The sequence below is a fragment of the Ambystoma mexicanum genome, chromosome 2p (genome assembly GCF_040938575.1).
Source record: "Ambystoma mexicanum isolate Mex_15411 chromosome 2p, UKY_AmexF1_1, whole genome shotgun sequence".
Taxonomy (NCBI): Eukaryota; Metazoa; Chordata; class Amphibia; order Caudata; family Ambystomatidae; genus Ambystoma; species Ambystoma mexicanum.
Genome location: NC_090923.1, coordinates 711,210,369 through 711,222,974, shown reverse-complemented (window position 1 = coordinate 711,222,974; position 12,606 = coordinate 711,210,369). Strand labels below are relative to the sequence as shown.

At 46.3% G+C, this 12,606-nt stretch overlaps 1 protein-coding gene across 4 annotated transcripts in view; it reads right to left on the bottom strand.

Annotated features, from left to right (window-relative positions):
- The window catches only part of LOC138566702 (ras-related protein ORAB-1-like), a 306,406-nt gene that overhangs the window by 169,659 nt on the left and 124,141 nt on the right, over positions 1-12,606 (bottom strand). For all 4 annotated transcript variants that reach the window (XM_069644290.1, XM_069644293.1, XM_069644292.1 and 1 more), the window contains one exon: positions 1,702-1,797. In XM_069644290.1, the coding sequence (XP_069500391.1) occupies positions 1,702-1,797 (96 nt within the window). The remainder of the gene's footprint in view (positions 1-1,701; positions 1,798-12,606) is intronic.

Below are 12,606 nucleotides of genomic sequence, written 5' to 3'. Positions count from 1 at the left end.
GGCCAATAAAGCCCAGATATACCTCGGTAGTCGACTGTCGCGCCACTCATCCTCCCGACCTCTTAGAACTGCCCAGTCCCACTGTCTAGCGATCCCTAGATTTAAACTGCAAAAAGCAGGGGGTTCAAGTTTCCCTGTCCTAGCCTCCAAGTTATGGAACTCCCTCCCTGCTACAATCAGAGCTGAAGACTCATTTAACACTTTCAAAGCCAATACTAGATCTTGGCTCTTCGACCAGCTTTAAGGCCGGCTCTGCGCCTCTGTCTGACATACTCTGACCTGCTGACCTATTCTATTACTTAGCGGCACCGAAACCACTGTAATATATGTATATAGATCCTCTGTGTAAATTTATGTAATGTTTTCTGTATATTTGCATTTCTGTAACCTTGTACAAATTGCGCCCTGATGCCTCCGGGCCTGATGGATTGCGCGTTATAAATAAAATAAATACAAATACAAAAATACAAATATGCAGCCATTTCAATGGTATTGTATTTTGTGCGCCATTTCACCTTAACACATTTCAATGAATTGTATAGTGTGTGTCCTTTTTTTAAACTATATTCCTTACTTCTTTGTTTTAAAATGGTGGAAATCTCGTCTTACCACTTTTTTGAGCCTACTGACCTCCCCCCTTCTCTTTATGTCACTCTTCATTAGTATTTGCTTGTTTTATTCATTCTGGTTTTCCTTTAATTCCCTAATTCTATTTAAAAATAAAAATGGAAATATTTAAAACATTTTTAGATGATTCGGTTTTCTTCGCCCAACTTTGTGTGCGTTTCAAATATACCGCAATGTGCGCATTTGGTTTTCAATTTGGGTTTCATGGAAATGGTGAAATGAGAGGCTTTTATACATCCACTTTGGAATGAAAGCTTCATAAGCTTACACGAGGGCTTTAAACATTTACAGCAAACTAAAACCATATGGGTTCAAACATTAAATGATTGCGGGCTTTAAAGGGTAAAGGAAAGGAGAAAAGCATTAACAGCTGAACTTTTCCAGATGTATGTGCCATTGTTGTTTTTAGTGAGAAAGACCATTCCACAAGGGCCAAAGTTGCATCCACTGCTTTCTCTAGACACATTCTTCTGGTGGTAATATATGAGGATATCATACTAGTTTCTCTTCACACCTTCAATAAGCATTACAACAGGAAGTCTTGATACTCGTTATGACAGAAGAATATTCTGTAGTATATTGCCGCTTTGCCCAGTTTATGTTATTGATCTTGCTGTAGATTCAAGAGGTGATTTGTGTGCTGTTAGGTCTTAACAAAATGGATAATGTGCACCGATCTTGGGAAATGTACAGTAAATGTCTGACAACAAAGCATCTTTTACCCAAGCCTTCCCCTTATTTAAGTGACGATGGGGACTTTTTCTCTTTTAAATAGAACTGTAAAAGAATGTCTTATGGTATCATTGAGGCTGGAGGAATGATGTTAAAGATGATCATGTGCTGAAATGGAACACAGCTGCACCTTCTCTAGGAAGGTGTTACTTTTCCTTCTGAAAGTCCCCATCATTCCTAACATTTTACATTCACTGTACCAGTAAACTCTCAAACCTCATCGGTTCCTGCGACATCCTCCCCCTACAGCTTTAATTTCTCAGGCTCTACTCATTCTGTATGCTGGTCTATGTCCCTCAGCACCAACCCCCCCGCCCCAACTATGTTGCAAGAAACGCTTACCTGATCTGTGACATCGTATACAATGATGATGCCGTGCGCACCACGGTAATAGCTGGATGTGATGGTCCGAAAACGTTCTTGACCAGCTGTGTCCCACTGAATGCAGAAAAGAAAGGAAAGAGGGAGACGAATCAGATTGCAGTTAAGCTGACATCTCGTTAAGAGAGTCATAAAGAAGCAAAGAACATGCTTTAGCAACGAAAAGACTTCGACGAGCCAGTCTACTGAAACAAATCCAATTCTCTTAGGGTCCAAAACCTGCATAAATGAACACATACCAACAATAAGGATGCCAGAAAGTGCCTTCTTTGAAGAGGCCTATTTGAGTACTATGGCATAATTCTCTAGAAAGCCTATCACATCACTATGTCCCACATTTCCTTGTAAATATTGGGGTAAAAAAAAACAATGACTGGAAACATTATGGGTTTTAATGTGCCAGAAGGACTATAAAGCCAGGATATACATTAGTTCAGATTAAACTCTGAAGTCTCCCACAAAGTGAATAGATGAGCAATACAAAAATAGAATGTTTTGGCAGAAAATGACATATTGGCTTCTGGGAAATGGTGTTTGGAAAGTGCCCAGCCCACCTTGTCACACCATTGTGACATTAATACATTATTGTACAGGCAAGCTTACCCACAGACACACTGCAGCAGGCAACATTGGGGAATGGAGTAAGTTTCAGTTTTAAGTTCGGAAGCAAGTGTTTTCCTTTCTCTTTTTGCATTTTATTTTCTTAACCTGCCCTCAAGAACATGTTCCCTAGTTCCTGTTGCACAATTATTTGTGCATATGTCTCCTGTAAGCCAACTGCGCAATCACCTGGTGGCATGGTGTTGAGGAACTGCTCCTGAACTTTCAAAATGTGCCCTTTGGTTCTGCCAAACATTTCCATCCATCCCATCTCCTTTCAGGGCTGCAGTTCCAGACTATTTGCATCTCAAATGCAGAATATCCTTAAACCCCTAGTTTTGCTCCGTAGTCTATCTTTTTTCCAAGACAGAAACTTAAATAACTAGCAAAGTCTTTCACCAGTTTGGTAATATATGCAGGTTTGAGACACAAAATAAACAAAGTACTCTTTGTGAAGTGTTTTTTTTTTAATAACCTGAATCTAATATGGTCACAAATTCCGAGATAGATTACAAATTATGTAGTTTTATGGTTATTTTTCATTTATTATTCTATGCATTCACAGTTTTTTGACAAAAGGAATTACAAACAGTATTGCAGTTCAGTCATTGGGCCTCATTATGGGTTTGGGTTTGCTCCTCCTCCTTCTCCCCCCCATGGCATGTGTTTGGTTCACTTGTCACCCCGTCCCGCTGGTGTGATGCTCAGTGGTGTTGTATCTTTATCTTGATTGCCAGAGATGGAGTATAAAGATTCATTATTAGTCATACATATCCACTTGCGACAGCCAAAAAACAGCCTTCAATTTGCATTTGTGAGTGCCAAAGTAATAGTGTACAAACTTTTCAAGGTTTGCTCAATAGTATTCTTTTATTTTCAATTTTGCACAAGGCATGTAACTTCTCAGATTTATGGTCCCTCTACATTTTACCCTTAATTATTTTTGATGTAGGTTACCCAGGGATTAAAGTATGGTCACTTCTCCAGGTATCTAAAATGATATTTTGGGTTAGTGCCGCCTTTTTGTTCAGAAGAGTCTGCAAAAATGGCTCAACAGGAGCTACTTAATGCACACCTCCAAGGCTTTAAGGCCAAGTTCCCTCAAGCATGACGAATTTGAGGCGAACAGAAGACAACATTTTTACAGAAGAAATTCTGTATTAGTTGTAAAATATGACCATTTCTTAAACCCCATACCTCAGTCTCATACAAACCCACTTGGCTTGCCTTAGTGTATGTATGATGGCTTGTGTTTTAAATTGTTTTGCATAGTTGAATATACCCCCCCGTCCCCAATTACTTGTCTCACTTGACTGCTTTACTTTGTTAAATGGCAGAGCTATGTTAACAAAGCCGTAAATCTAATCCCAAAGTAGTAATTCTCCCTCACCAGTGATATATCGGCATTGTCTACATAAAACATGTTCACCTTCATTTTTCTTTTGCACAAGATTATAATAGCACACTTGGTAGGGTTAATGGCTAAACCATGCACTGTCATATATTCTGTGTAGTCATCGAGTAGCTTTTTTAAGAATCGCAGAGCTATGGCCAAATGATCAGGGTTATCGGCATATGAAAGAATCAGGTACGTAGGCCCCTACCTCACACAAGCTTCTATGATGAATCGCAGTACTGCGATCTTCTCATAAGAGACTTGCGCAGGACGGCCTTGCGGCAGTTGCAGCGCTGCCTGCTGGGGCGGGATGGCAGAAGCAGTGGTGCAACTCACGACACAGAGGAACAAAGGGTTATCCACTCCTCAGCATACCTGTGCTGAACACCGAGAGCGGGCAGCTTCACGCTCCACTCTAAGGGGTGGAAGTGGATGAGAGATGACAGCAGAAAGACACTGCAGGTCCTCGGAGGAAAGGCCCTAGCCTTCTCCTTCGACAGCGCCAGGACAAATCCGTGATGTTTGGAACACCATACCCGGTTTCAAATCCCTATAGAGGAAGCTGGGGTAATTAAATTAATGACATTAAAAACTTGAGCACCAATGATCAGACAAATAGGTAAAAGGATCATAGCATAAAACAGGAATACATAAAAACAAATAAAGTGAAACTACAATCACACTAATAGAAGTTTAACTGGTCAATAGAATGAGAGCCTAACACAGGAGGACAAGAGTGGAAACACCCTGCCAGACAATTCTGTAAGCAGGGCTTTCCTCCAATCAGCAGCCAACAGAATGAGGAGGAGTCTGGCTATAAAACCAGAGCCAGCTCACTCTGAACTCTCAGTCAGGGACAGTTCCCTGTATTTCTCTCCAGACGCTGGTGAATGGAAGAGGAGCTGTATTTTGAAGGAGGAGATTCTGCCCGGGTGAAGGAACCTGTAACCACCCTGGATCACTGCCTGCCTGGAAGCTGTGAAAGGTAACCCAATTTACAGGGGCACCCCTTAATTATACAGGTACCCCTAAACACGCTCGCACCACATTAAAGTTCACCCCTCTACGGAATTAAGGCTATCTTGCGAGGAATCTGTACAGAAATGAGGATGGGGCTAAGAACTCTGCTTCTTGAACAGTATATTCTGTCCATCAACTGCTCCAAGCTCCTCCAGACTGGTGACTAGCAGGAGCCTTATATACTGTTAACTTGGTCACTGGCTACTGGCTACTGGCATGGCTCTGTCCAAAACTTTCCTTCCTGCATGCAGGGTTGCTGTTTAGGACATACTACTTTACATGTCCCTAGCCTATGCAAAAATACACTGTAGCCTAATTTTCCATAATTTTGCTACCCATGAACATTTATATATAAACACATTTTCCCATCATGCTCTCCATAATAACGTCGTTATATTCATATTTTTATCTGGTCCAGTAATTCCCCTCAAAAACTTATTTTCCCAAAATGTCATTGTCGTGCATTGAGCATTTACTCTCCCATTGATGGCCAGGAAAGATCTGCTCAACCATGTTGTGTGCTCTGCCAGAGCTTAGACTCAGTGACGCAACACTGCATGCTCTGCGATCCATTTTTAGCCAGGCCACATTACTTCGCGGGAACGGGGGTGGGGAGAGGGGTGTCGGGGGTGAGGGAGGAAGGGGCAAGTATTTTGACTTCTGCCGTGCTTTGAGATTTTAAAACTAAATAGAATAACATTTACAAATGTATTCAGCTAATGGTTATTTATACCTTGTACAGGGGGCGGAGCAACCTCTGAACGGGCCCATGAGATTCAGAGCTCGCCCTCCGGCACCTTAAGACAAGATAGCTGCACCTTGAGGAGGATGGGGTGCAGGATTCTCTTACTCCAACACCAATCAATAAGGACAAGTCAATGGTTTGGCAAAGGGAAGTCTTTGGGATCACTAGTGCAGGAACATGGGCATTCACCATGGTGCATATCCTCCCCAGTTTCTCGGCAGCCTTATGTATGCTTTGGATCCACACGCCCAGTAATGGTCCATAATTACTGCAGTTCCGGGAGTCATTCCAGGAGCTTCAAAGGTTCTCGCTCAGTTTTGATTCTCTAACATCATCCTCATGCCATTGTTCCTGAAGCACAATTTTGGGCTTTCCAGTGGCATTATCTGCAAGGGTCCAACCCATGTTAGTAACTTTACCAACTTTGGCCATAGAGGTTTGCACAGTTTTTGTGAATTTTCTACTGTTTCCTGGCAGGCTCCAAGGACCATCCAGGCTCGGCATATCAATACTCCTTCTTCCCATCCGTCTGGTGAAAGCACTGTTCCCCAAATCTGCATTTGGCCTCTGTTCTTCCAAATGTGGGCTTCTTCTGGAGTTTTTTCTTGGACGTTCAGTCTCGGGTTAATTTCCCATCTTGTTCCTGCTCCTTTCACTTCTGGCTTTTCATACATGATCACGTGATTCCTAGTATGAGCTCCGTTTCTTGTCTTAATGTCCTGGACATAATCATCTTCATCGGAATCTACTGTTTCAGTTGCCCAGAGCAATGAGGCATCTTTTCCCATATACTGTCCTCTGGTGTTGCACATTGCTACGTGTGACAAACAGTGTGTAGTCGGACATCAATTTCTACAGCCACGAAGATCTTGGATTTCCCCATGCTGTACGGTAGAAGTGCACAAATGAAGCAATCTCCTTCTGATTTCCTTCTCCCAACTTCTTTCATGTGCTGGTACCAAATGTTGTTCCCCAGATGCGCTGTGCTGTCCAGGTTTTCGTTCAGTTCATTGTTGTCTTCATGTGGGCTTCTCTTGATTCTTAGTGTCTTCCTGTAGTTAGCTATGACTACATCTCTAGACGCATCTGTGTGACTCTTTCGTGCTGGAGGACTCTCAGGCGTGTGGGTCGGTGGAGCAGGTTTCTTTATCTGCATCGATGTGACAGGTGGAGGTTTTGCAAAGCGCTTCTCCTCATGCACTCTTTTCCTGCCCTCTATGTGCCTTTAACCACCTGTCATCTGCCCAACGTAAGGCTGCATCGTGGGCTTGGTACTTGTTCCCTGTGATGGAACTGGTGTTCTTGTCGATACAGTCTCTGCAGGTTTATTTTTGAGTTCCTCATGTAGTTTCTTCGCTCTAGCTATGAACGGGAATAAGCGATCTATCAACATTTGTGTCCTTGCAGTGAATTCTCTCGTAGCCGCTTCTGTCTTCGAGGGTTTTTGCTATGTCTGCATTAGTTGGCCTTTCACCGATTTCTTTCGGTCTCTCTCATTACTTACTGGGACTGATTGTTCGGTAGGCAGTCTCGTGCTCTCTGCTGCCTTTGCTTGAGGTTCTGCAGCCATTGACACATGCCCTAGTTTGTGTGCATTCAGTGTGTGGGTGCGTGTAGTGGTCAGTGCTATATTTTCATTCGTTCTGTACTGACCCTGTCTCCAGCTTTTCTCTTCATGTGTAACCTCAGGTGCGTCTGTATCACTGCTAATTACATTCAAATTTAATTCGTTTACAATACCATCGGATTTTCTAGGTACTGGAATGACTATATAGGGTCTGGTTGCCTTTGTGGGACTCATGCATACATCAGGTGGATGCACTGCAATTGGACCGTTTCGTGCACCAATAAAGAATGCAGTCCTGATTGTTAATGACAGAAAGACCTCGATAATCACTATGCATATACATATAATCGTGCGGTACGACAGGTGGCAGCATTTTCTTCCAGGGAAGCGGGGGCGCCCCTCTGCTGGTGGGATGACCAGGTTACTGTTCTAGGCCCCCATTTCAATCATAACAAAATGTCAATGTTTTATTCTTTTCACTCACTCCATTATTGTTTCTCGAAAGTCTGTATCATGAAGTGTCTGGTGCTTCGCAACAGTCCCCCCTCTTGCGGGTGATTGTCTCTGGATACGGGATACAGTTCCCTTGCTAGGCTATGGAAAGCAGCCTAGACTAACACCTTTGGCGAGTCACATTCATTGTGCATATTCAAAATAGGCGAGTTCCCAGTCCACCCCCCGAATCTACTTCAATCCTGAGGACATGCTGAAATATGTTCAATGTGATGTACAAATGGAAAAAATGTCAGTTAATCAAAAAAATAAAAAGTTTTTTTCTCCGTCCTCTCGATCTGTCCCTCGGTGTAAAGTTCACTGGAATCTCCTCAGATACTCTTTGAAAGTTGGACAGCTCCACTTGGAGCATGATGCCATGGAGGAGCGTTCCCATATGCGCATAATTGGCTTTATCTCTGATGAAGGTGATGACATCAACCTCGGCAGGTCTCCCCACCATTTCTCTTTTTTTTTTTTTTTAACTTTTCTTTATTGGCAAGAAGTAGCAGACGGTACAGTGCAAATTAAGACAGTGACACACATTTCATATTGTAGCATGGATGATGAAGCATAAGTACTACAGAAGGTCAGATACAATCCCAACAGAGGTTCCATACATTAGAGGCGTGCATCACGTAGCGAGATCAGCCCCCAAATCAGGAGAAGGAGGGGATGATAGTAGTTCCAAGTCCACCTTACTGTTCAAGTAACTACAAAATTCTGTCCATACATGTTTAGGGCGAGCGTTACTAGGCAGCATGTTGACAGTCTTCTTCGCAGGATTGTGTCCAGGTGAGGGCCTTCAGCCACATCTCCAGGGAGGGGTGTGGGGGGGAATGCGCTTCCAGCATTGCAGAATGCATTTCTTGGCCATACTCGCTGCCACATTCAAAAACGTAGCTACCCGTTTCGCTTCAGTCCCCTCCCAGAGCCCAAACAGAAGAGACATGGGTTCAGGTTCTACGCAGAACCCGACAATTTCAGAGAGGGTTTCAAGCACTGCGTTCCAGAACAGGGCCAATGCCCCCACAGGACCAGAACATGTGTGCATGGTCCGCTTCGTTAGATCTGCATCTTTGACAGGGGTGGGGTTGACCCGGGCAAATTTTCCAATCGCATAAGGGGTGTAATATAGGCGATTGAGTAGCTTGTATTGGATACATCTAATTCTAGAATTGAGAGAAACCTTGCGAGTATGCATGCACATTTTGGACCACATATCATCTGTGATGTCTAATCCCAGATCCCGGCTCCAGGCATCACGAGCAGTGTGGGGGGGGGGGGGGGGGGGTTCACCAGCACGCGCCATCAGCATTTTATACAAGGATACAATACCCCTGCCACCAGCGGAATTGGCTATGTAGCAGACCTCGGGGGACTCGGGGGGGGGTTCGTTCGGGTATGAGGGCCACATGTCCTGAATCGCCGCTCTAATACGGAAGTATTGTAGCAGCTCGAGTGGGGATCTGGAGTGCCCAGGCCTCCACGTATCTGGGGTGATGAATTTCCTGTCAGGGAACAGGTCGGAGAATGATCTGTATCCCAGGTCCGACCAGTGACGTATGAGGAGCTTATCCTGTGTGGGGGTGAGGCCCGGGAAAGACCAAAGGGGAAGCCATTTGTAGTACGGGGGGGGAGGGGGAGGAGCCCGAACCAGGCGACAGAATCTGCCGCCACGCCTTAACAGTGGAGGCCACTGGGTCAACTGGAGCTTGCGTTCGATATGAGTGAAACAGAATCAAGGACATGACATTCACCTCCTCGGTCGCTAATATTTCAAGTTTAACATGCGGGGGGGGGTTGGTTCCTGGTGGTGGTACCAATATGTAGCGTGCTGGGCCTGGGCGGCCGTCCAGTACCGGGTGAGGTCAGGTGCACTGAAGCCACCCCTTTCGTAAGTTAGGGTCATGTGCTGCCACTTCCTGCGCACAGCCCCTGAGTGCCAAAGAAAACAGGCACACTCCGAGTGCAGGTCCGCAAAGTATTGTTTCCCGGGCCAAAGAGGAACGTTAGCGAATACGTACAGAAGTTTAGGGACGATAATAATCTTTATTAGGGACAGTCTCCCTGATAGTGAGAGGGGGAGGTTACCCCATCTTTCCATCTTGGTGTGAGCGTATTGTGCGGCAGCCCCATAGTTGCCAGACAATAAAGAGGATTTTGAGAGGGACACCTGGACCCCTAAGTATTTGATACCCTCGGGAGCCCATTTCAGAGGGAATTTGCATGCTGGCTGGGAGGTTGCGGGAGTGAGGGGAAAGATTTCTGATTTAGAGTAATTTATGGTGAAGCCCGAGAATGTGCCGATTTCACGCATGATCGGGTCGAGGTGGACCGAGGGGTCTCTGATATATAAAAGCATGTCATCGGCGTATAGTGATATAATTTCGGGAGTATCCCGCAGGCGAATCCCTTTACGGCTGTGGTTGTTTCGTACACTATCAGCCATGGGCTCGATGGCCATAGCGAATAACAAGGGGGAGAAGGGGCACCCCTGTCGCGTCCCCCTGTGGAGGCAGAAGGGAGCCGACAGACTAGAATTAACCAGGACTCTGGCCACTGGTTGCTGGGCATAAGAGGGTTGCATAGAAATCTGCAAAGGTCTCAAGAATGGGCCAGTCAGACCAGTGTCGCACTCAGTCGTTGTCAATGACACTATTAATTCGAGCCCTACCTCCTTCAGCCCGGGCGAGGCGGGCGAGAGTGCGACCTGGTCTCTCTCCTTCACCGTACTTTCGGGCCATAGTGGGGCAGGCCAGGTATCTTATCTCGCTGTGGGCGAAGGACTCCAACGAGTCCAGTTCAGTTCTAATTTGTGCCAGTATGGACGGAGAGGGGGTGGCCGCATATTTGCGCTCTGGCTCCCCAAGCCTGGACTCAGAACGGCGCAGACAGTTTCTAATATCTTTCAGGACCCCGGCCTCCCTGGAGATGCACATGCCCCTGATGAAAACCTTAAAGGCCTCCCATTTCACCCCGTCCGTTGTGTCATGCCGTTTGTTGCTATCAAAAAACGAGGTGATGTCTGCAAGAATGTCAGCCTTGAAGACTATGTCGTGTAGTGTGTCAGATTTGAACCTCCAGTTAGAATGCAGAGGGAGGGCCGGGTGTAGGGCGATGTCCAACGTGATCGGGGAGTGATCGGAGAGTGTGCGAGGGAGAATCTGTGAGGTGAGTGTTTTGCCCATGAGCCCCGCAGAGAGAAGGAAAAGATCAATCCTGGAGTGACTGTCGTGGACGGAGGAGTAAAATGTGAACTCTTGACGTTGGGTGGAGTACCCGCAAGGCGTCCACCAGTCCGGCAGTGAGCATGTGTGCGTGGAGGCGGCGAGCGGCCCTGGACAATGTTCTGGGTGCAACACCGGATCTGTCCAGGTCGGAGTCCAGGATGAGATTCATGCCCCCCCCCCCATATGATGGGAACCCCAACATAGCCAAGGAGGATATCAAGGATGTGGTCGAAAAAAAATCGGGTGCATCCATGCATGGGGCGTATGTGTTGACCAGCAGGCATTCCGCATATGGCTGGTGCGAAGGGAGAACTCCAGGGACTTGTGAATCAAGGTGAGGACACCTCTGGATTGTGAGGAGAACGCAGTGTAATATTTGTTAGGGCCCCATGACGGGGCAAGAGGACGATAATTGTGAGAGGGCATGAGTTTCCTGTAAGAAAAGTATCTTGACCCCGTGCCTCTGGACGTAGGCGGTGACCCTGCGTGCCTTCATGTAGTTACTGAGCCCTCTGATATTCCAAGACATTAACCTAATGGCCATTCCGTAGCAATTTAGGGGGGATCCGAGTAATGCGTATCAACCACTGTCGTACGAATGCCGGCCACTTGTTCCGTGACCAGATGCGTCATACCCAAAGCTACCACTGTCTCACCATTTTTGTTATTATAACAACCCCCAACAACACCTCCCCCCTCCCTCACTGCCATCCCCAACATAGCAGTGCCCAAGAACCCACCCCAGGTCTCATGGCTTTTGTGCCAAGCCCAACGGGGCTGGACCAATCCCCAAACCAAACAGGGGGATCAGGCAGTGAACTAAACAAGCCAAACTCGGCGTTGAAACTGCAACGGGGGAAGCTGCTACCGTGAGCCCGATTAAGATAGTTGGACGGTGAAGTACACCAAATGGCGTACAGCGGTGATTAAGTTAAGTTCTAAGAGGAGACAGCATAGTAGGGAGCGGTGAGCCGGGGCTGTAGGAATAGAGGGTCCAGGTATAGGTGCCATATACCGTGTACCATACAGCTGTGGCCCATGTTGTATTTCAGATTTCCACAATGAGTTACGACAATAGGAGAGTTCACAAAAGGGAAGATACATGAGATTACAAGCAAATTACACATAACAGGCGTGGTAATAGTACCACCATGATTCAAGTAACAAGTGCATGGCAGGCCGGCTCAATCCTCATTAACGGGGTCACCCACAGGGCCAGGGACAGGAATATGGGACTCAAATTTCACCGCCTCCTCAGGGACAGTGAAAAAGTACAGTTTATTACGGTGGGTGAGCTTCAGCCTAGCAGGGAATAACATGGCATATTCCACCCCCCTCTGAGCATTTTTTTCACCCCATTGAATTGCCTGCGCTCCATTTGAACATTGACAGAGAAGTCCGGAAAAATGCGAATGATCTGGGATTCAAGTCTCAGTTCCCCTCTTTCACGGGCCAGCCGTAGAATGTGGTCTCTATCTCTGTAGCGGAGAACCTTGGCTATAATTGGTCTGGGGAAGTCGCCTGGCTTGGGGCGAGAGGCCAATGAGCCGGTGGGCACGTTCGATAGTAAAGAAGGGGGAGAGTTGGGGATCCCCCAGGAGGTCTCTCAGAAGGGCCTCGACTGCAAGTTCCATTTTGCCCTTGAGGGCTGTCTCAAGAACCCCTACGATGCGGATGTTATTCCTGCGGGACCTGAATTCCAAATCATCGCACTTCGCCTTGACCTGCTTCATATCTCGCACCAAGTCAGAGACCGTATTCTGGAGCACGTGTACCTCGTCCTCAGTGGCCCCAATCCTGGTCTCGGCCTCAC